The sequence below is a fragment of the Muscardinus avellanarius genome, assembly GCF_963383645.1.
Source record: "Muscardinus avellanarius genome assembly, chromosome: 2".
Classification (NCBI taxonomy): domain Eukaryota; kingdom Metazoa; phylum Chordata; class Mammalia; order Rodentia; family Gliridae; genus Muscardinus; species Muscardinus avellanarius.
Window position 1 is genome coordinate 31,270,869 of NC_137787.1, and position 23,730 is coordinate 31,294,598.

The 23,730-nt window shown below is 42.4% G+C and overlaps 1 protein-coding gene across 2 annotated transcripts in view; it reads left to right on the plus strand.

Moving 5' to 3' along the window:
- Positions 1-10,493: 10,493 nt before the first annotated feature.
- KLF7 (KLF transcription factor 7) overlaps positions 10,494-23,730 on the plus strand; it is a gene marked incomplete at both ends in the record, with an annotated part of 83,576 nt that continues 70,339 nt past the window's right edge. For both annotated transcript variants that reach the window (XM_080689543.1, XM_080689544.1), the window contains one exon: positions 10,494-10,595. In XM_080689543.1, the coding sequence (XP_080545669.1) occupies positions 10,494-10,595 (102 nt within the window). The remainder of the gene's footprint in view (positions 10,596-23,730) is intronic.

The following is a 23,730-nucleotide window of genomic DNA, read 5'->3' on the forward strand; positions in this document are numbered from 1 at the left end:
AAGAATGTGGGCTTTGGATTCAACTCACCCTGCTCTATCATTTAGAAGCTGTGTGCCCCAGAGTTGCTTACGTCACCTCTCCATGCCTCAGGTTGTTATATATATGTAGGTATATTGGGTGTATGATCAAGAGCTAATTCAGAGAGGTTTTGTGGACATAAAATAATACATGTAAAGCACTCCAAACAGTGTTGGGCACATAACATGTTTCATGTGTGGCAGCTATAATTATATTTGGCTTCTCCATTTGCAGGCTTGGGTGACATGGAATTGAGAAAAATAGAAATGTGTTAAACCACAAAATCAAGAATCTAAAATGACTTTTTTTTTTTTTTGGTTGTACTGGGGTTCCTGGAAACCCTTCTACCTCCAGGCTACACTCCCAGGCCTATTTTATATTTTTATTTGGAAACAGGGTCTCTTAAAGCCAGTGAGGCTGGTTTCAAACCAGTGCAATCCTTCTGTCTCTGTCTCCTATGTGTGGGGGTTACAAGCAAGCACCACCACAACCAGCCTTAAAATGACTTTTGACAGAAAGGAAATATAACCCAAATATTAAAGAGATGATATTTAATAAGGACCCATAAAAAGTCCTATCCTGGGGGAGGAAAAAAAAACAAGTAAAAAGTGAGAGAGAGTGTTTTTACAGAAGCAATGTGAAAATGGCTTATAGAGGTTTAGTTGATTGTAAGTTAACTATAAAATGTGCCCATAAACATTGGATATAGGTTGCCTTCATGGAAATATAGTGTTTGAAACAAAGGAAACTATAATCCGACTTGACTTTACCCATAAATTGGTTGACCTGACCATGGAATAAGGGATTCCATTCCAGCCAGTATTCTTCACAGTGTGCATTGGAAAAAAATTGAAAAAAAAGGCATACCTAAACAAACCAAAATGCTAGAGTGATTAAATGCACACTGTACAAAGGATTATTTGAGGAACTGGGAAATTTTGGTCCAAGGGAAGAGAAGACTTAGGAGAAATTTGATAATTGCCTTTTTCTTCCTCCTCTGCCTCTTCCCCCTCCTTCTCCCCCCTCCCTGATCCTTCCTTTTGGTAATGGAGATTTGAACTGAGTGGAGGTTCTACCTCCAAGCTACACTTACAGTTTTATTTTATTTTTTTCTTTTGAAACAAAGTCTTGCTAAATTGCCGAGGCTGGTCTCATACTTGTGATCATCCTGTCTCAGCCTCTCAAATCCTGGGATTACAGGCCTGTGCTGTTATGCCTGGCAGTCTTTATATTCTTTAAGGATTGACATATGAAAGGGAAAGAGATATTTTTAGGGTATAATAAAAGATAGGACCATGCCCAATATAAAAAATTTGGAGGTCAGATAGACTTCATCTCAATCTTAGGAAGAAATGACTCAGAACCTTACTCCAATCAGGAATGGTGGTATCTCCAAGTCAGACTTTTTTCAAGGATAACCGGTGTCTGCTGTCTGCTCCTCTTCTTCCCTAACTGCTGGGTGGGCTCTGAACTCTAAATATGTATGCTTCAAACTTTATGAAGTAGCGGAAACTACATATCCCAGCTTTTTGGAGTTGCTGAAACCTCTCTTCCTCATCTCACCTTCCAGCTGTGTTTTCTGCTCAGCTTCTCATTATTAGCCTTTCCTTAGGAGGTCACGTCAGGAAAGGACCACGTGATGACTGGGCTCATCTCTCTGCGCCAGCTTTCTCAGCTGGACCTCAGCTTGCTGAGTTCATGCTGCATCATTACTTTGAGTATTTTCTCATGTATTTTTCTGTTTTGTCTCGATTTTGTTTGTCTTCAGAAGGGTGTCCATCGGACACCAGCTGATCTACCTTTGCTGGAGGTGCACTTAGCCCAGCGGAGGGCAGTGTTTAAGCCAGTGCCAGGACATGGGCTTTAAGGATGCTGGCTGTAGGAGTCCTGTTGTATCTCACTTTCATTTAGGTTTTTTACCCCATAATTCCTTATTATCTTGTCAGTAACTTTGGGCTTATGTCCATATACATCTTCCTCTAGCATTTTATCCATTTCTACGGAGAGAGGGTCTGCCCCAAGAATCAACTCTGCCGTGTTACTCTCATCACTTTTTATTTAAGCCAGTCTTCAGTCAACGTGTCAGTTCCAGAAGCACAGAAGCGCCTCATTCATCCTTAGAGCCGCAGCCGAGGGCATGACAGAATAGGTTGTCAGTAATTGTTGAGCAAATGAAATTATATGTTTTTAGATGAGAGTATCTGGGTGGTGGGCCTATCAGAACTGAAAAACATGTAACTCAGTTTTGCCCAGTTTAAAAACCAAATACTGTATTCACAGAGGTGAGGTCTGATGCTCTAGGGACAATGATTCACAAAGCAAATTTACAAGTAACTAATTTATAAATAACAACATAGTTTGATCAGTGCTTAAGGAGATACACAGCTAGCATGGTAATGGATACCTTTTAAATTTCTTTTCCCCTTTCCTTTTGTATTTGTCTCTTCTTATTTAATAAAAATGTTTTTTTTGCATTTATTCATACTTCCTCTCTGAAACTAGAAGAAATAATAAGTATGAAAATAAATAAAAATTGATACCATGTGTTTAACCAAGGGCAATCTCATATAAATCAGTCCATTCAGAATTCAGAGTCACAGACCAGAAGGTTGCTATGGTAAAGACAAGTCAGAAAGGGGAAATTCAAGGTTGTCAAATACTCACTGTAAAGCTATTAAAATAGATCTTTTTTTCACTCTAAGTGATCCTTAAAGGTCATTTAGTGTCAGGACACCTTTCCTCTGGACAATGTGGAAGAAACTTACAGAGAACAAATTATTTCTTTTGCGCTTTCCTTTTGCTGATGTGGTTGCAAGTTCCCAGAAGGGTCAGCTATTACACCTCTTTGTGAAATAAAATGTAACAATATTCAGGATTATAGTCTCTCTTAAAATGTAAAAAATGTAAGCATGACTATTTGATGACAGTCTGGTGTTATGGCTTAGACCTTAAATGCCCCCACAAGGCACAATGCTAAAGGCTTGATCACAAGCTTGTGGTGCCACTGGGAGGTGGTGAAACCTGTAGAAGGTGCAGCCTGGCATAGGGAAGTTAGGTTAGGGAAGATTTGTACCCAGGCACCTCACCATCTCTCTTTCTCTCTTTCTCTCTCTTCCTTCCTCTCTCTCTCTCTCTCTCTCTCTCTCTCTCTCTCTCTCTCTCTCTCTCTCTCTCTCTCTCTCCCGCTTCCTGGTCACCATGAGGTGAACAGACCTCCTCTGCCACACACTGCTGCCATGATATACTGTGCCACTCCAGGCCCAAAGCAAAGGGGCCAAATGACAATAGGCTGGAACCGTGAGCAAAAAATAAACCTTTCCTCCAGATGGGTTTGGTGGCCAGGTTTGAAGCCGTCTCTGCAACTTAGTAAGGCCCTGTTTCAAAATAAAAAGTCAAATAGGGCTGGGGTGCATCTCAGAGGCAGAATGCCCCTGGGTTCAATCCCCAGTACCAAACAAAAAACAAAACAAAACAAATCATCTTTTCTCCTCTTAAGCTGATTTTTCTCAGGTATTTTGTCATAGTAATAAAAATCTGACACAACTTAAAATACCTTATTTAAAAATATATGTGTCATACCTAAATCATTTTGTAAAGTAAGTTATTTGACAATATGTATTTTGCTTTGTGTAGATTTTAGTCATTTTAATTAGTAACTTCTCAGTATCCTTGGGGATTGGTTCCAGGACCCCCTGCGTGTACTAAGATCCTCAGATGTCCAAGTTCCTTATATAAAATAGCATAGTGTTCACATATAACCTATGGAGTTCCTCCTGTGTACCTTAAATCACCTCTGGGTGACTTGTAATACCTAATTCAAAATAAATACTATGTAAAGAGTTGTTACACTGTATTGTTTAGAGTAAGAAATACGCCCATACATTTCAGTGCAGATGCATTTTTTTGCATATGTATCACAATATTTCTGATCTGTAGTTGCTTGACTCCACAGACACAGCAACCACAGATTTAGAGAACCAACCACAAAGATTTTTCTAGCCGTCTTAGAAGCTTTATTTTCTTTCAAGCACACTTAACACCATTTGAGTTAAATTCATTTCCTCCTGTTCAGCCCAACTTGACAGAATCTAGCATAAACAGTAAATTGTCTGAAGGACACTGGAGAAAGAGTAATATTACTTTAAATTTTATTTAAAATATTTTGTAAAAAACATTTAATGAGCCTTTTTTTTTTTTTTCTAAACGAGAACTTATGTGTCCCATAGAAGATATTAGATCCTCTTTCAGGTAATCAGACAAATGTTCTCCAGAAATATATTGTCTCAAAAGACCAATGGTGTGCATGAACCTGCCAAAAGAACAAAACAATAGGAACTGACTTCACACAAACACTCCTCAAAGATGAGAATCAGCGTTGCAGAGAAGCGTATGTTAACATGTGGCATCGAGGGGTGGACAGAATTTCATATTTGGACAGCGGGGTGTGGGTAACAAGCATCTCACTTCCCTTGCCTTTATCAACAGGATTGCCCTCGCTTGCCAAATAACAACCAACATGGAAGCGAAGTTGGCAAAGAGCATGCCATCCACGATATCCAGCTTGAGAGGAGCCAAAATGAAATGACCCTGGGTAAAACATGACGACGTTTGCTTAGGACAAGCTCGGGCCCTTACAAAGCAGCAGGAAGAGATGCGGGAGGAGAACTGTGAGCTCTGCGAGCCAGGGCAGTGCAGCGTCGATTCCCCCATGGCGATGGCCCAGGTGGAAGGTGAAAGCCTTGCCTCACTTATTCCTGAGAAGAGCAGTAACCAGTGCTAATAGCTGGTTACTGTTGACTTTTGTGCCACAGCTGACTTTTCTAACCATTCAAATCAGGATCCTCTGGTAAAGAAAATTCAGTGGAATGCAAATGAATGACCAGTCAGCAAAAAACCTGCTGCTGACATTATTAATCTTCCAAATTACCCAGATCTATCATATACATAAAAACTCATCAGTGGACACTTGTGGAATAGGTATTCCTTATTTAAAGGAATGGTCACTGTCAGCAAAGTTTGCAGTAGAGAGACTTTCTATCAAATCCATCTTATTCTCTCATTGATTTTCATGACAAAATCTGAGATGCATTCTGCCGTTTAATCCCTTTATCTGCCCAACCAAACCCTTCAGAAATGGCACATTTAAAAGAAAACCAATAATATCCTGATAAAACAGTGACAGTGGTATATAATATATGAATAGTTAACTCTGTTGTATTCAACATGCCACAACAACAAAAATGCTCAGGATGAAACATCACCGTCTTACAAACTGTGTATCATGTGGCCCAGAGGTTAACAATCCCCCAAACCTTCAGCGATTTGCCTTCTCACCAGCTTTACAACTGTCTTGGCATTTCTATCATTGCACTGCATTGCATTACTTCATGAAGTAGTAGTATTTTAAAAATCTCCTCTCATTTCTTCCTGGTCTCTTTCCCCCAAATCGTTGTCAGGAAATCTTTTAATAGCTTGTGATGCTATCCTTAGATGGGGAAGATTGACCAGCCAGGTACAAACATAAAGAGTTATCCCTGTGTCTGCTGAGATTCCCCCATTATTGGGGGCCATTGAGCATCTTCTTGAAGAAATGTTGAGTCTGCTGAAGCATGCAGATATTCTGAATGCCTTTTTAAGTTTCTGACATAGTACTATCTAACACTGAAAATGTTTCTGATAAGTTGGGTCTCTCCTCTCCCCCAAGTAACCACGGCAGGGACAGGAGGTGGAATCTTGGAAGTGGAGATATTGGGTGGCTCCAGGTGCCGCGAGACTACAGATGTTGTGAGAGAATCAGTGTTCCCAAGCTTAGTCCCACCCCCCAAAATACTGGCTTAAAAGCAGACGTACTTCCGCTCCACCACGTGGGCGACTCAGTGGGCCAATCCGGACCACTCGCAACTCTCCAGGTGGATGACTATTCAGTCTCTTCCTTGACCCATAACAAAGTTTTACATGACATGGAAATCTTCAGAAATTAAGACCCAAAGATTCAAGGAAAACTGCATTTTTTTTTGTGTCGGTTTGATGAGAAATATAGAAGTACGATTGGACAAATAAGTCTTACCTAATGGTAACAAAATGGGAAAACTTAGCCAGTTTTCCCATTTTTGGGGAAAACTGTTTGTTCAGATTCCTCCAGGAATGGGGCAGGATACCTGAGGGTCTCTGATAGTGTGAGCTGGTCAGAAAGTGACTTTCCTGGTTTTTATGGCTCACTTTGTAGGAGGGGAATTCCAGTTTCTGTGACTTACTTTTGGAACGCAGGGAAGAACAGTAGTGGAAGTCTGGAAAGATCTTGCTTCTGTGGCTCTCCCAACCACCTTTAGCTCAAAATACTTTGCATGCAAGGCACCAGACTTTGAGAAATTCTGTTCTGAACTCATGCACTTTATAGGCAAAATTATGCCAACAATAATTTTCTTGATTTATTATTTACTCCTTCTGAAACTGGCACATAGTTGTACTTATAGCATACATTTTATTCAATATAATATGATAGAAGGTTTTGACAAATTGGTTTTTATTTTCAAATAAATTTCCAAGCAAATTATTTTCACTAACTGCTTTAAAATGTGGTTCTTATTTTAAGTAGATATGGTAGTGAGGAGCCTTCACTAGTACTAATCACACCAGGAGAAGGCCTTCCTGCATCAACCCAGCAGAACTTCTCTGGTGGTAACAGTCTCATAACTTGTGTCTATTTACATATTTATTTTTTAATATTTTATCCTAAAAATATCAGAATTTCTGAGTTCTTAGGGAATAATATTATTTACTCTTGGGTGTTCCGATAGGGTTACTTCCAAAGTATATGTCCCAATAAAATGCTTGTATAAAGACTGACTGTGGAGTCAATTTGGAGGCTAACCTATATTTGAATTTGCCTCTGCCACTTGATAGACATATGTGTTTTGTTTTTGTAGTACTGAGGACTGAACCCAGGGGCATTCTAACTTTGAACTACATATATATAAAATGTATTTTTTTTTTTTTAATTTTGAAACAGGATTTCACTAAGTTGGTAATGGCCTTGCTAAGTTGCAGAGGCCGGCCTCGAAACTTTGATCCTCCTGTCTCAGTCTCCCAAGTACTGGAATTATAGGTATGTTCCATCTAGCCCAGCAACATATGGCAATGGACAAATTATATGCTTTTTATGAACTTCAGTATCTTCATCTCTAAAAAATGACCAATAATAGCTCCCTCGTATGATAGTGGCAAATATCTATAAAATGCCATGTACTGAGAAAGCATTTAATACACAGCAGTTATAACCGTGTAGTTCATTTCTGGTTTGCTTGACTGCCAAAATTCCCTTGTGATGTCAATTTGTTGTTTGTTTTGTATATATGAATGTTTTGCATGTGTTATGATGTGAAGGTAGGGTCTCTAAGGTATAAAATGTAGCTAAATATGACAAGTATTGAAAAGGTGCCCTTTGGAAAAACTTGTTCCATAAATTTCTTAGAATGAATTCTGAAATATCCTATAATGCTTTAGAAAAATATCATAATGCTTTAGAAAAATATCATAATGAGATCTGCAGAATTTTGAAATTTTGGTTGAGTTCTTTTTTAAGTTGGATGGCGGATTGGTATATGGGGAAAGCTTCATTGGCAGCCCTCCAACCCCTGGGTACCCAAGCGCTTTTTATAAATACATTTTGACTTAAGACTAAGAAACATAATATTTTACCATGCAGAGTCCAATGCAAAGAAATCTTGGTAGTCAGTGGCTCCTGGAGTTTAAATCCTGTCTAGCCACTTCTTAGTTGTATAACCCTGACCCACTTAATATTTCCAAGCTTGAGTATCTTCATCCATAGAATTGGGAATAAATAATAAATGGCAACTACTATTTATAAAATCTTCAAGCTCACAAGTTAACAAAGTTAACAGGTCATACATATTTTGTTCAAAAATGCTAATAGTGTAAGACAAAAATAAAGTTCCTTGAGCTTTAAACACCAAATTATATCTTTTGGTCTCGCCTTATCTGCATCTAAGTTCTATAACTCAGGAACACAGATTCTGCTCTAGAGCGTTTTAATGTTTCTGAGCCCCCCTGGCCAAGCAGAGCGCGTGGGGTGGAGAATGTCAAAGGGCAGATCTTAAGACGATCAGCGAGGGTGTTCTAGGCTTCCTCCATCTCTAAGCCTCTGGCATGTTCCCCTTGGGCTTATTAGTCCAGATATTATTTAGTTTACTTAGCCCAAGTCAGGAGTCAAGGTTAGTAACATTTAGTACTTGCCTAGTAGTGCCAGACACTAGGTGAGTGGCAATTTTATTGGGAGTCTTCTTAACGGGGCAAGACCGATATCAGTATTCCTGTTTCTGAGATGGGTGGGCAGAGGCTCTGACCCAGTGATTTGCTCAACTAGTAAGCTGCAGCATCCTTGCACATCCTTACATCTACATCACGGTGCGGGCACCAATTATACAATAGATGCTGTAAATTTGACCAACAGAACCCCAGGCACTAACAGGTAAATAAATCATCTTTTCTTTAACCTCAATAATTCTGTTTAATTTCCCCTGGCAAATACTGAATTTCACGTTGTGCTTGTTCTACAAAACAGAATCTTTCAGATATAGAGATATGGAGGCCCACTGGTCAAAGGGAGGAAAAGGCGAGCAAGTCGGTCAAGGTGGATGTGTTTCTTCCCTTAAAGGAATAAGGAAGTTTCTCATCTCCAAGTACTAAATTTTGCAATCATTCCAAAAGTAGAAGTTCAGCTCACAGTGCAGTTTAGAGAAGCTTGAGCTGCAGTAACCATTTAAGGTCACGCAAACAATTGGTCAACTCTAAAAAACGTTCACTGGGCAGGGTTTTCATCTCAGAGACAAGGGGATCTCTATCTCTGTATCCTAGCTCCAGGAAACAATTGGTTCCTTCTCTTCCCATCCCACCTCTGCAGACGCCCCCGCTGGAAGCCACACTGTGAGCCTCACATAAAGACCCCCTAGCAAGCTGCTGGCTTGGGCCTGCGCTCCCGGTCTACTCGGGTTCCCCCTATTCTCTTTAAGGAACACTTGAGGGTAGGCCGGTTTTCAATCAACCCTAGTCGGGCGTCAGACTCCCCGCAGCCTTTCTGGCTGCGGAGGGCGCTGGCGGCGGCGCGCACTGCGGCGCGCGCGGGGCGGGGCGGGGCCTGCGCGCAGGGCTGGGCGGGTGCAGGCCACTCTTTCCCAGCCGTTCCCCTTTGTTCTCTGCCATTGTGAAGCATTTCCTCCTCTACGCTGCTTCTTCAGCCAGAGAGCTGTGAGGAGCTCGTGAAGGGGCTTTGCGTGCTTTTGGGGGCTTTACTTCTTTAGTAGGCGAGGCCCCCCTTTGCACACCTCTCCCTCCCTCCTTTGCCTAGGAGGAGTGCAAAGTGTCATCTCCCCCCAGGCAGATCCTTGGCGGCTGTGCTCACAGTTCCTCCTCCAGGAGGCATCCTAACCCAGCTGTCTGGATTTTCCCCACCAGACCCGCGGCATCTGCGCCCTTGGGCGGCCCCTTTCTCTTCCATGGGGCGCAGTTCTTGCAGCCAGGGGCTCCGCCAGCAACCGGAGGACGGGTCGGAGGCCGGCGCGCAGCCCGAGCCTGAGCCCAGCCGCCCCGGCGTCCCGAGCGCCGGCGAGAGTGTCGCCGCGGCCCTCCCCGGCGCTCGCGCTCCCCGGCCGCCCGGCGGCCGCCTCAGCCCCCTTATATAGCCCTCTAAAAATAGCTCGCCTCGCACCGCCTTGTATGGCAGCAGGGAGATCCGCAGCGCGCCAATCCGCGCCCGCCGCTAGGACTAAGCCCCGCCCCAGGGCCCGCTCCGAGCTCCCTATTGGTCCTCAGTGACTTCATGAGCCCCCTGTTTACCTTACATGGTCACACGCGGCCTAATCGACGCCCTCCTCCGAGATCCCACGGCTGCGCGGAGAGCCGGGCGGAGGGAGGGAGTTTGGGGAGGGGGAAGAGCAGGAGGAGGAGAAAAGGGGGGGGACTACAAACTAGCAAGGATGGGGTGGGGGGTGGGGAGGGAAGGGAAGGGGTGGGGGGAGAGAAGCGATCGCGAGAAAAAAATATGCAACCTCCCAAAATAAAGAGCAAAGATTGCATTAGGAGCTAACAGCGCTGCAGAAATAGATGGCAGCTTCGTGTCAGTGAGTTTGCATCCCCTTCCTGATCCACGAGCTGGAGTGATTAGAGCCCTGGAAGGGAACTGTTACTCCCGTGAAGTCCCCTCTTCCTGGCAGTCATCTGCGCGGAACACGCTGGATGCCTCTCTCCATCCACTCCACTCTCTCCTCTCGCACCTCCTCTCTCCCTCTCTCCTGCATTGATTTTTTTTCTCCTTTTTTAGTTGACTGAAACAAAACAAAACAAAAGGGCCACTGGATGTCTGCCTTCTTGGGGGGTGAGCCAGATAGACTGACAAACAAACAGACCCCACTGTGCTCGGGGGAGGGTTTCTCCTCCCGTTTTACCCGGCAGCAGCAGCATGGACGTGTTGGCTAGTTATAGTATATTCCAGGAGCTACAACTTGTCCACGACACCGGCTACTTCTCAGCTTTGCCATCCCTGGAGGAGACCTGGCAGCAGGTGAATGATTTAAATTACTTGTGTAAATCGTGCGGTGGCGGCGGAGACGCAGGGGCTGCGTTGGTGTGGGCTTTGGGTTGAATTTTTGTTTGTTTGTTTTTTATTTTTTATTTCTTTTGGACTGTACGTTGTTAAAAATGTTTTCTAAACCAGTCATATGCGCTTACCTCTCCACCCACCCCTAACCCCTCAGTGTGCTGAGTAGAGCGAGCAGCGATCCGAGCTGCCTGCGTTTCAGTCACCCATATACACAACCATGCGCACACGTTGTGGGCTCACTGTCCCCCAGCAGAGACCTGCCGAACTTCTGGGGTTCGGAGGAGCCGGGTGGGAAGAGGGTTTGGGGCTTTAGGAGCGATCGCTGCTGCCACGTCCCCTCATGCAGGAGCTCGACCTACTTGGTACCTTAAATAAGGTTCATCTATTTCAACTGGTGCTGATAACCGTCAGATGGGGGTGGGGGGGTAAGAGCAAAGCGGGAGTGTTTTCCCTATAATTAGCGAGTGTCAATAAAGAATAGGAGCTTAATTTTGAAATTAGAAGGTGGGTAGAAGGCAGAGGAGCCCAGTGACAAAAGGCATTCAAGGATATCTACGAGGAAGACAGGAAGGTGCGCTGCCTCCACAATGCCTTGTAGGTTCCCCCGTGTAATGCCTCCAGAAAGAAAACACCCTCCATGTGTGTCCTTGTTTTTTTTTTCTGTTTGTTTGTTTGTTCAGGGCCCCTCTCCAGTTAGCACAACCTTGGGACAAAGGGTGATGTGTGCTTCAGTGCCTCTGACTTCTTCTTGGAGGACTAGTTAGGAAACTCCGAGGATGCTGAAGGGCACCAGTGCCAAGTTGGCTAGGCATCCCAGGGAGGTGAAGCAGGGCTGGGGGCAAGTTCATGAGGCTTCGTGAAGTAGAATAAAGAAAAGTGCTGGTCAGTGGAAGTACGGTGGAAAGTACTGTGGAAACTAATTTTTTTTTTTTTTTTTTTAACCCCAGCAGCAATCAGGAGCTGCTGAGAGACCTTCTGCAGGGAAGATGGTGGGGGTGGGGGACACAGATATTTAAAAACTCTACAGTGTGCACCATGGCAAGTCCAAAAGACTAGTCTGGATTTGCACATTGGAAGTGTGAACTTGTGTAGTCCGTCCCGGAGAAACCCGCTTGCCCTTGGGGAGGGCTGTGAGAGGCTTGGTGTGTGGCTGCTCATGTAACTTCTCTGCTCAGTGACAGCAGCTTGTTAAGGCTAATGAACGGCTGAATTTCCTCTGCCAGGATCCAAAGCAGGATTTGCCAGCTTGAGGCTGGGATGTAACAGTTGCTGCTTTAGCCAGAGAGGGTTGCCTTGGGGTCTAAGAGCCCAGTGGCAAAGCCCAAGGTCTCTGGCTGTACCATTGTTACTAGTTGTTATTCCCCTCTGATTAGAAGCTGCGAGTTTCCTCCAGGTATCTCCCCTGGTGTCTGTGAGTCTACACATGTGTTTTCGTATGAAGATATGGGAAGATAGTCTTGACTGTCTCTCTCTCAACACATGCATGGTTCGCACATTTTTAGCATAAAGCATTTCTTCAATGCATCTTTTCCCTCATCCTCAACAGGAGTTTATCTCATGAGGAGTCTCACTGGATCCCTTTTCCTATTTTATTTTGCATGCTAATTAAACGAAAATGTTGTTAGAATTTCATTTTCTAAATAACCTTCATTACACACTGTCAGCTCATTGGTGTCGAATCGGTTGCATATTAACAACTGTCTAAACAGGTTAGGGAAGGGAATCTGTTGATTTAGTCAGCCTGCCCAAGGCAGCCCTTGTTTGTAACTGTTAAGCAGTGCTGGAGATTCGAAAGTTGGCTTTATTTGTTAGAACGTTCCCTCCTGATGAATCACACAACTTTGTTTTGGTTCAAGTTTTCACAGTAGTAAAGCTTGATTTGGGGCGGAAGGCCTCTCCAAAGGAAACCTGCTTTTCTAGATCTGGAGAGACCATCCAGGAGAAACTCTAGATTTGAAAAGAAATGTCATTGACCTGACAATTACGAGATGTATTAGATCTTTTGTTTCTCCTTGAAGCCTGCTCTGCTCCTCCTTCTCTCCCCCCCCCCTCCCTTCAAAGAACCTCTAGTTTAGTTTCCATCTGCAGGCAAAGGAATTCTCATGCCCCTGAACCCCCTCCTTATTTCTTGCCTCATCCCTCTCCGACTGTCAGCCGTTGCCACCTTAAAGCCATTCTCCAAGTTATTTCAGAGGCATACCCAGACTCCATAGAAAGCCTAACTCGTGGGCAAGCACTTATACACAAAACTGCACACCATCAAGCCTTCTGCTGTCGTTACTATAGTCATAGCTGCTCCATCATAAAGGTAACCAGAACCCTAAGTTCACACTGCAGACAAAACCTCTAGCCTCCATCTCCATCTCTTCCTTCCGACCCTCCCTGAACCTCTTTGCTGCTTCTGAGCTTAAGGGTTGGCGGTGATTATATGCAACTGTTGGTTCCACATCAACCATCAGATGGTGAAATTTTGAGACTCTTTTGCTCAAAACAGCTTGAGAAGGTTGCTACAAAGAACCTCAGGCAGGAGGAAGTTTCCTGATGCTGTGGGGTAATCGGATTTCAGAGGTCAAATGAGGAGTAATTATTAGATGTTCTTAAAGTGAACAATGTACCTGGCCTCGGGAGATGAGCAAAATACTGAGATATGGGTAATCTGATTTGATTTTTAGGGAATGAGTGGCTGGGATGATAAACCGAAGAACATCTGTGCATTTGAAAATTGAGGATGAACTATTTGGGGATTTTATTTCAAACTTAGGATCGAGGATAATTTCCTGTGTCAGTAAGCTTGTGACAGGGCCACCTCCTGTCACGAAGACCATCATTTTGACATTGGATTTTCAGGCAGTGGTGCCTTAGCTACATACAGCTCCAACTCTGAAAATGGTTGCTGGTATGATTTTAAAAAGCCAAATGGACATCCCACGTTAACAGCTCTCCATTCTTGGGCCCCAACTGCATACTTAGGCACTTGGCCCAATAACATCATCTCTGCCTGTCATATAACTGTAAATTACACTGTGCTTATGTGGTCTATTATTTTATGGAATTTAGCTGACACAACTCTTAAGGCTACCAGCCTTAAGCTCTTTGGAAGCTTGCGGGAAAATTTCCAAGAGCTGTCTGAGCAGAAGTAGGAAAAAGTCGAGGATAGGACAGAAGCTGGCTAAACTATAGAGTACCATTTGAGGGTAGATAAAGGGAGACCCACCTATTTATGACTTGTTTCCAACAGAAGTTAAGATTGTAGACCCTTTACTAACTTGGAAAATAAAAAAGGATTTGATTAGATACTCTTAATTATTTTCCTCCAGACTATACAAAGACTTTTAGGATTTTATATATGCGTTCTACCTGGCCTGCTATTTCATGAGCAGAGATCAAGTAGTGATCTCTGAGTCTTATTTGGACTTAACTCTGCTTCATGTCATTGAAAAGGATGGATGGCATGTTTACTTGAGAACTCTTATGGAATTATGCTGATTGTTAATGCTGATTCATAATTGGCAAATGGGGTCAGTTTCAGGACTCCCTCTTGCTTAGAGAAAATTTTCCACTGCTACTGGAAACAAATAAATAAATCATAGGACATTCTTCCCTCCTCCTCCATTCCCCATTGTTTTAAACTAATGGCATACTTGGCTACCATAAGGACTAAAGTGTCCCCATAATGCTGCAATTTCATCTTGGTTTCAGGCACCCTGAAATACTTTTTATGAGGGCCTTTGGTATGAGGCATCTTTAGTGGAAAACCTACAGAAATCCTTGCCTTCCAAGAACAGCCTCATGGTACTAGGAGTGGATTTGGTCCACAAGCCACGTTGCTTTTCCTTCTATATGATCTTACCTTTGCACTGCCGTCTACAGGCCTTAGTAGCTAGGTGCTGTCTCAGGCAGAAAGACAAAGCAAACTGTGGGATCTGTCTATCCGCAGGTTTGCCACTGTCCCCAATTTGCAGAAAACCTTGTCATGAATTAGAATTTCTTGGCAACAGCACCACCCTGAGAAATTTGTAGACACAAAGGAGCCTTGGTAACCATGCTGAAAGGATAGAATAGCTGTGTGTGTGTGTGTGTGTGTGTGTGTGTGTGTGTGTGTGTGTGTGAGAGAGAGAGAGAGAGAGAGAGAGAGAGAGAGAGAGTGAGTGAGAGAGAGAGAGAGAGTGTGTTATTTGTGCATTCTTCAGTTACTGGAAATCTATTTCTTTATTTGAAACAGTCTTGATTGATGAAAAAAATTTAGAACTGTCCCTGTTATCTAGATTTTCCTTTATAAGGGCGCAATCACTAAATAAATGTAGCTTTAAAAATGAAAGCACATGTGAATGCAATCAATCACACACTTAGCCTTTTCTAAAATACATTAATTTCCATGTTCTTTTAATAGACACATCTTTGTGTAGATTTAGGGGCTCTCAAACATTCTCATTCTACCTGTTAGCAAATTAGTATTTTAAAGTGGGTGAGGATTTGAAGACAGATATTTTTACTAAATCTGTCCTTAGTAGGGGGTAAAGGAAGACACCCTTCTTTGTTCTCCATGAATCTCCCACCCCCACTCTCTACCCTGAGGAGAATGGGATATTGGGGTCCCATCTATTTAAAAGGCAGAGCAGAAGAGGCAGGGTGACAGCTTTGCCCTGACATGATTTATGGATGGGCATGTCAGAGACCTTAAGTGTTCAGATGTGGGCTCTTCCTCTCTTCCAGCTCATTCTATTTATAAATGCCTGGGGGGGCTAATTTGCCTCTCCACTTAAATGGGGATAGTTTAGAGAGGGTCATAATGGGGCTTTTAATAGCCATTCTCTTATAATTTTCAGATTCTTCTCCCTTCAGAGATTTTCTGTATTCTAACTTTGAGTCTTTCATCACGCTTCATGCCTATTAGGGAAAGAAGAATAGAGTTTACCCTGGCCCGTCATCGCCGGCTCATGTCCATAGGATAGCGGCTCTGAAAATTGACCATTTGGTAGATGCTCCCATCTTTGCAATTTGTAGTAGTGTGCAGGGAGTTTCTAGTCCCTGCTGCTGGACCTCATGCCTAGTGAATGCAGAGAAATCCTCTGATGCTGGTTCACGCAATGTATCAGCATATATGTTGGACGTGGGACTTGCTGAAAGTTTAGGACAGCTCCCCAAACAGCTGAGCAATGCCAGGAGGGTGAAGGGCAGTGATTTCCTCTTCTACAAATCCCTTTGTTCTCCCGGAATTAACTGGATACTTGCTTAGCATAAACAGGTGGAAATGTTTTAACCCCAAATTGCCAAATCTTACCAAGTGCAGTGATTAGGAAACTCTACAACCACCAGTTATGTTAAATTGGAACAAGTTACAGAATCTGATCATTCATGTTCCATGTAACATGGGTGAGTTAAAAAGCACTCCACCTTTTGTTACATTGTATGATCCTTTTAGAACATCCAAAGGAGAAATCGTCCTTATTAAATCTAATTTGTGAGTCCCTCAAATAAACAAAGGATTTCCATGATTAGGGAGTGCTTTTATCTAAGATTGGCCCTGATCTTGCTCTTAACCTTCTTCTGCCTTTATTTCTTCCTGTGAAATTGCAGGGTTGTTTCTATTGCTTCGAGTCCCTTTTGTTGTTCTCTCTTGGTATTTGGTGTGCCCCTAAGAACATGGTCCTATTAAATGTATTGTGTCTGTTCCACTCTCTCCATTAGAGAGGCTCTATCTGCCATATGCTAGGTATGTAGCTGTTACAGCTGAGTGTCCGTAGCAGCTTTGGGATATGAGTCTAGTGTCAGCTGGCTTGAGATGTGAAGGACATGTGCTTTTAGGGGGTGCCATTCCTGACTGAACTGGTGGGTGGACTCAGTTACATCTGTGGGAGTTTCTCATTTTCTATTAAAATAGAGAAAATAGTCCACAGCAAACACTTCAGTTCTTAAAAAAAAAAATACTGTGTTTGGCTGATGCAAAGTTGACTTGGATATAGATTCTGCCCTCCAGGAGCTTGGCTTTAGTAGGGGTAGAGGAAGTTTGTTCAAAATTAAGTAAAACAAGCCATGCATGGTGGCATATGCATGTATACAATCTTAGTACATGGGAGGCTGAAACAGGAGGATCACAGGTTCAAGGCCAGCTTCAGAAACTCAGCAAGTCTTTCAACAACATAACAAGTCCCTGTTTCCAAATAAAAAATACAAGTAGGGCAGAGGGTATAGAAGAGGTAGAATGCCGCTGAGTTAAATCTTGAGCACCACACACACACAAATAAATATAAACAAATATATAAATGAGATAATTAAGCAACAGAATAGAACACAGTTAAAAAGAAAAACGATTAAATTCTGTGAATTTCTGAATACCAACTGACCTGTGCTTGTCTGTATGGGTCTGCAGTGTTACAACTTTGTTTACACAACATGCCTGAGATTTACTCTTTGGTGCTGTGGGCATCCTTTTGGTTAGGGGCACTATAGGGGGCTGGATACTTTTAGGGCAGATGAGCATAGGATGTGAATACACACATCCATAATGCCAGGAAACAGCATCTATGCCTGTGTCACTCGGAAATGATTCAAGGTAATTACAATAATGAATGTAGAACCATATGCTATATCTATTTCTGAATATGACTTACTGACATTTCGGAAGGGTCATTTTGAAAGTCAGGCCCCCAGCCTGACTTTCCAAAGCTGGGAAGTTAGAATCTTAGAATTTCAAATGTAGAAAGGGTCTTGGCTTTCTCAACGCTAAAATACTAGGGTATAGGACCAAGTTATTGTTGAAGCCAGATGAGGCATTAAATTTGTTTCAAGGCCACATTGCTTCATTTTAACATTCATGGCTCTGGGTCTCAGGACTTTCTCAAATACCCAACTACATTTACTAGCTCTCCATCATTGATTTTGAATATACTTGGGCTCCCTTCTTATTCTTCTCCCTTGCAACATAAAGGAAGACAAGAAAAACCCCCTTTCTGCTTTGAAGAATACTAGTATATGGAGTTTTGGAGTTGGTTGGGTCCTAAAGCAAGCTATTGAATATTTTAAGAAGGCTTACTTGTTGAATTTAATCCCTTTTCCACTTTTGATAAAGTGTGTTAAATTGGAAAATATCCATTGTACTGGAAAAAAGGACTCCAGTTACAATACTAGTCTTATAAAAAGCACTGCAATTTAAATAATAACAAATGGAGTAGGAATAAGGAGGGTCTGTCAAGACAGGCCAACATGGAAGGGGCTGAGATGTGAGATAAAATTTAGAAAGCAGCAAATGTGGGATGTCTTGGTTCCTGACGATTTGCCAATAAAGGGATTGAATGAAACAGCAACCCATGTGCCAGTGCGTGAAACTCTTTTGAAGTATTTGAACATTCTTAAGAGAGTCATATGGGCAGTGGGGTTGTAATGTTTTATTAATTTAGTAAAAAAAAATTGTGAAGAAACTCAACTTGCAGAGGGGCTGGAGGATGAAGCTGGCCTAATTTCACACCTTTCCCTGATTATTGCTTCTGTGTCCTGGTTGTGTGTGTGTGTGTGTGTGTGTGTGTGTGTGTGTGTGTTTTCTTTATTTTTTTCTCTCTTCTCTACCCCTTCCTTCATCATCTCTGGTAGTTCTGATGAAACTTCTCTCACAAATCTCTCTCTACCATCTTAGGAGTTGAAATTTCCCTCCCAAATTATTTGTAGACTTCTTTCTTACATCAGTGCTCTAATATGCATCTCCAACTCCAGATATTTACCTGCATTTCAGGTTCACAGTTCTGAATGAGAGAGATGGAACTGGTGGTAAAAGCCTTATAAGTTATTCCAACGATGTTGCCGCTGAGTGTGTCCCAAACCTCCAATTCATCAACATCTAATATGTTTCCCCAGTTCTTTTGTTACTGTGACCATTCTTCCATTGATTTAGTTTGACTTGTCAGGCATCTTCATCTTCTCTTTCCCTTGAATCTAATAACAAAAAAACTTCTATATTTAAGAATTCCATTAGTTGAAATGTAAAATTAACTTTATGGTCTTATTGATTTGGCTTCTGTGAAACATTAGCATCTATGGTCAATTTTCTGCACCCTCTGCCATCACCCCCAGGCAGATCCTGTAACCTCCTTGGAATTGTTTTTATATCTATTTCATCACCTGGTACAGCCAGCTTTCAGACTCTCAATGACTCCCTATTACACCTAGGATGAGCTACAACGTCTAAAAGTCAAGTGTTCCAAAATTGAACTTCCATAATATTTGCCAAGTTTTCCCCTTCAATTATGATAAATACCATCCAAATAAGGTTACTGCAGTTTTCTTGTTTCTGTCCCTATGCTTTTTCCTCTCTCCTTCACGCTATCACCACTTCCAATTTTCTTTGTGCAAATTCTACCCATCCTTTAACTACTAAATGGTTGCCACATCTTCTAGGAAATGCCCCCCCCCCGCCAACAGTAATTGCTACTATTTCTACACTTCTGTGTAGAACATTTTACTTCCTTACAATGGTTTTCAGTTTTATCTTGAAATATTAAGCCTACCTGCTTTTCTCTCCCTCTTTATTTTTTAATCTCCTTTTATTTTTCAGTTAGGTTGTATGACTTAAACCAGTTGATATATTGTTTATGAGTTTGATAATCAAGCTTTAATATGTAACCTGCTTCTTAGCCTTGCACACAGTAAGAAATTCAATATTATTTGGTGAGTTAGATTCTGCCTAGTACTTAGAATCTGACTATATATTTAGCAGTGGTTCTCGATCATGGCTGCACTGTAGGCCAAATAAATCTGTATACTTTTGGGAGGGACCCTGACATCAGTTTTTGTAAAGCTTCCAGGTCATTCTAATGTGTAACCAGGGCTTTGCACCATTGATCTATAGAAGGTTAACAGTATATCGGACTTATGGAGGCCCACTCCTTATATTGAAACATTAAATTTCTTTTATAATTTGTATTTCAGCCGTACCAGAGGTTTATGAAAAGTAGGACAGAGCTGGTAGATGAACTTCATCCAGCCATTAGTTAATAGCAGCAGCCCAAATGTTGCTTCACCCTTCTTATTTTGATTTCCCTTACCTTAAAGTGTCTGAGGCAGTCTTGTCTGGCTCACATTTCCTATGACCCACCCCAGGTTTGCTTAACCTGGTCAAATTCCATTTCTGGAAACTTTGTGGTATTGGGCACTAAGCTCCAGTCATGCAGTGTTTGAAATAATTCATTCTTGGTGGGCCCTCAGCCATGATTTTCCACTTACCTCAGCCTTGTCCATGGTTTTAAAGGGATGAATGTGTGCATGTATGTCTGTTGGAGGATGCCAAAAAGGCATTAGGTACCAGCTCTTCACTTTTCTTACTGACCACCGTTTGGAAGTACACTCTGTTTATAAAGGACTTCAAAGGAACTGTCTTTCTAGTAAGAGGAACAAAAATAAACTGTAAGAATTGCTGCCGAGGACAGTCAGGCAAGGAGGCAGCCTTCACATCTGCAGAAGGCTGACTCCTGTGGTAATGACCGTGAGCATGTGGTGATCTTCACAAAGAGGCCTTAGAAATACCTCTTCTTCACACTGTGATGTTTGCAAAGTCGTATGTACTACAGCTACATCCTTTCATCTATAAACTCTCTTTGATGGGGGTATGGTTGGCAAGAGAGACCATCAGAAGAGAAGCTCAGAGCTCAGGCTTGAAGGAGGCTTTTGGGAAAGCTCAACCCAGCTGTGAAAATGGCAATTAGCTGTGGAGTGATCGTCCTGCAAGGGAGTCCTGCCTGCTCTTGACCCTGTGCTCACATTTACCTTCCAGAGCCAGGTTAGCAGGAATTCAATGGACTGGTTAGAGTGTTGGCACAGTTTTATTTTGGGGGAGGCGTCAAATTTGCTCAGTATACAAAGGAGTGGAAATGGCTTCTTCCTACATCCTACCCCCTCTTTTTGAGTGCTTAGTGTTTGCTCATAAGGCCACTAGAGACCCTGGTGTGCATTTGCTCCCATGGTGCTGGGGAAGGCCATCTGCAGGGACGGTCTTCTGTAGCCATATGCAGAACTGATTCTCCTGTGAGCTACCTGAAGTCTTGCCCAGTGTCAGACTTGAGACTTAACTTCTGTGTTCCAAGATTGTTCCACCATAATCTATGCATTTTTATGTCTATCTTCAAGGTTCTTGGTTCTTTTTGTAAGGACCAACACATGGCTTGTTTCATGATGGGGAATTTCATGTTGTCTTGCAGACATGTTTGTTTTGAAGGGCTCAGGGTATTTATTTAGCTCATGGTCTCTTGTCATTGGCACATCCTTTATGTAATGAGAGAGCAGGCAGATATTATAGAATTTAGCACTCAGAGGTGAGAAATTGGGGCAAAAGATGGTTAAGCAAGTTGTCCTTACTGTGGTTGCAAAGCTAACAAGTTGCAAAACCCGTGGTGAAGTACATGTTTCTCTCTCTCCACTTGGCTCCTTTTCCTATCAGCATGATCATATCTCCTATATGTCAGGCACCTCCTGAAGATTGTCTCCTTTTGTATATTATTGTATTTATTTCTCAGAACCTTCCCATTAAAGACATATTCTGCTTATCCTTGTTTTACAGAGGAAGACAGTAAGGCTCCAGGCATTCAATGGCTTGCCTAAAACCTTACAACACAGAAGGGGTTGAGTCGGAATCCAAACCTAGGCAGGATGCCCAGAATTCTTAATTTTTGTATTGATACCGACTCCTGGTTAAGTTGGAGACATCAGTGCAGAAGTGCAAGCTGTGGCTTGGCAGTGAGGGGGCCTGTGTGGATTTAAACATCTCACTGGTCCATCTGCTTTCTGGGCCTTTGTTTTCTCATCTGTAAATGGACTGGACTGTACCAATGCTCCTTAAGGTCACAGTGTTTCATAGAGAAAGATTACATGGAGGTTTCAACATCAGGCAGAGCTGGAATCCTGAGAAAAGTCACAGGCCATCTTGGAGTCTCTTTGGTCATCTATGGCATGAAGTATTAGTTCCTACATAAAAATTGACTCTCTGACCCAATAGCAGCCACCAACAAATGTTCCTTCCTTGCCCTTCTCTCTCTCTCAATACTAGTCCAAATTGGCACGGTGCTCTTTCTCTAAATGGTACTACTAGTCTCTCAAAGATCCCAGTGAGCCTGGAGAGTCCACAGAGGATAAATGAGGGAAGTGGGGGAGGCAGAGCACTGGGCATTGGATGTGGCATTCCTTTATCCATCCAGGAGAAAAGCCCTCATTAAGCGACTAGTTCTTCGAACTGGGGAATGAATAGCAATCTCTGTTGCTCCCAGATATCGGGTCTAGAGTGTCATCCTTGGAATTTGCTTGGCTTGCTCATGCAAATGTGCAACCTGCCCCCCTTTCCTTCTCTCCAGTCTTTCTTATGACCTACTTCTCCTAGTTTTTTTTTTCAGCATGCAGTTATTATTTTTTTAGGAACCAGAATTAGGCACATATAACATAATACAGTGCTGGTTACTACACCTGCCATTTCTGCCTTACCTGATGACTGAGTTTACTGCGGCTTATGAGAGTGAATCAGGTTTTATGAGATCTATAAATATCTCAGATAGGATTTTTATTTCATTTTCCTCCTTCAAATAAGACATAATGGAAGTGCTCACATATACAAGGAATGTTCTTTCTGTGATAAAGTAGGGTGTTTTTGAATTGGCCTCTGAAAAGCAGTCATTTGATATGGTTGTTCCTGTTGGGAGTTTTATGGGGGAGGGGGCAGAGTCATGCATATGCCGCTATAAAATTCAAAGCTTATTTCTTCATGTTTAAGGTTTAGCCTAGCACCTATGCAGAGATTTATTTTAGAGGTGACAGCCCCATACGGAGGCTGAGTTCCCTCCTGTGGGTTGTACATTTGTTCTTGCTTAGATACATAGAAACCAGAGAGGAAAGTCCCTCGACTAGCAGGAGGTCTGCTCCCTGAGAGAACTTTCCATCGCTTTGTCGGGTCTGTTTCCATCTGCCCCAGGGGAGAATGTTCTCATCCTTCTCTCCATTTCTTGGGGTTTCCTTGGAAGATTTCTTACCACTTCATATATCTCAAAAAAATTTTCCCCTGGAATTACACTTACAAAATATTCTTAAGCTTAGTCATTTTTAAATAGAGATCAATCAGTGCCAGGAATGGAAAAATACTTTTCTTACCTTCCCTTTGAGGAGCACCCAGAAGGAACCACGAATTCATAACTTTAAAAAATGCATTTAAGAAACAATCTGTGAAGCAACTATTACAGGTGCTTTGCTTTTCCTACCTGTAAAATGGAAATTATAGGTTCTCTTTGTCCTTTCTCACTCAAGGTCATTGTGGCACAGTTAACTACAGATTTGACTTTAAAAAAAATCTGTCTCTCTGACCACTTAGTTTTCCCCTTTCCTCCTCCTCCTCCTCCTCCTCCTCCTCCTCCTCCTCCTCCTCCTCCTCCTCCTCCTCCTCCTCTTCTTCTTCTTCTTCTTCTTCTTCTTCTTCTTCTTCTTCTTCTTCTTCGCACAACTTACCCTTGTTTCTTTGTACTTACCTGGTTGATAGCTTAAGTTGTACTTACCTAGTTGATAGCTTAAGTTGTACTTACCTAGTTGATAGCTTAAGTGGTTCTTGAAAGAATAAACTACATGAGCTGGTACACCTGAACCAAAAGAAATGCAGAGGACTTTTGCTTTAATGTCATTTAATTTTTTTCTGTTTAACCCCAGGTCACTACATAACACCAACTTACTAACACTTTGCTACATACAGTCACCGTTCGGTGCCTCTCATCAAATGAGGTGACTTCTCTGGTCCTCGGTTTTGTAATGGGTGCTGGGGGGATAGAGTTAGGAGCAGTGAGATTATCAGAGATATGGTCAGAAAGCTCTTAGGCTGAACTGGCTTGAAGATAGGCATTATTTGGCCAGCATGCATATTTCAGTTTCCTTTTTAACTTGAATGCTTTTAGACACAGACATGTACTCTTCAATTAACCTTGTCCCCATGAGTTCCACCTCACTTAGTGTCTGATCTCTGGCCCAATGGGTATGCATTTGGCTTTTTGACCCTCAAACTAGCAGTTCTCTAAGGCACTTTCCCCTCCAAAAAGCTGTGCTTGGGGGACAACCTTTATTTCTCCACCACCATTTCAAGCTTGCT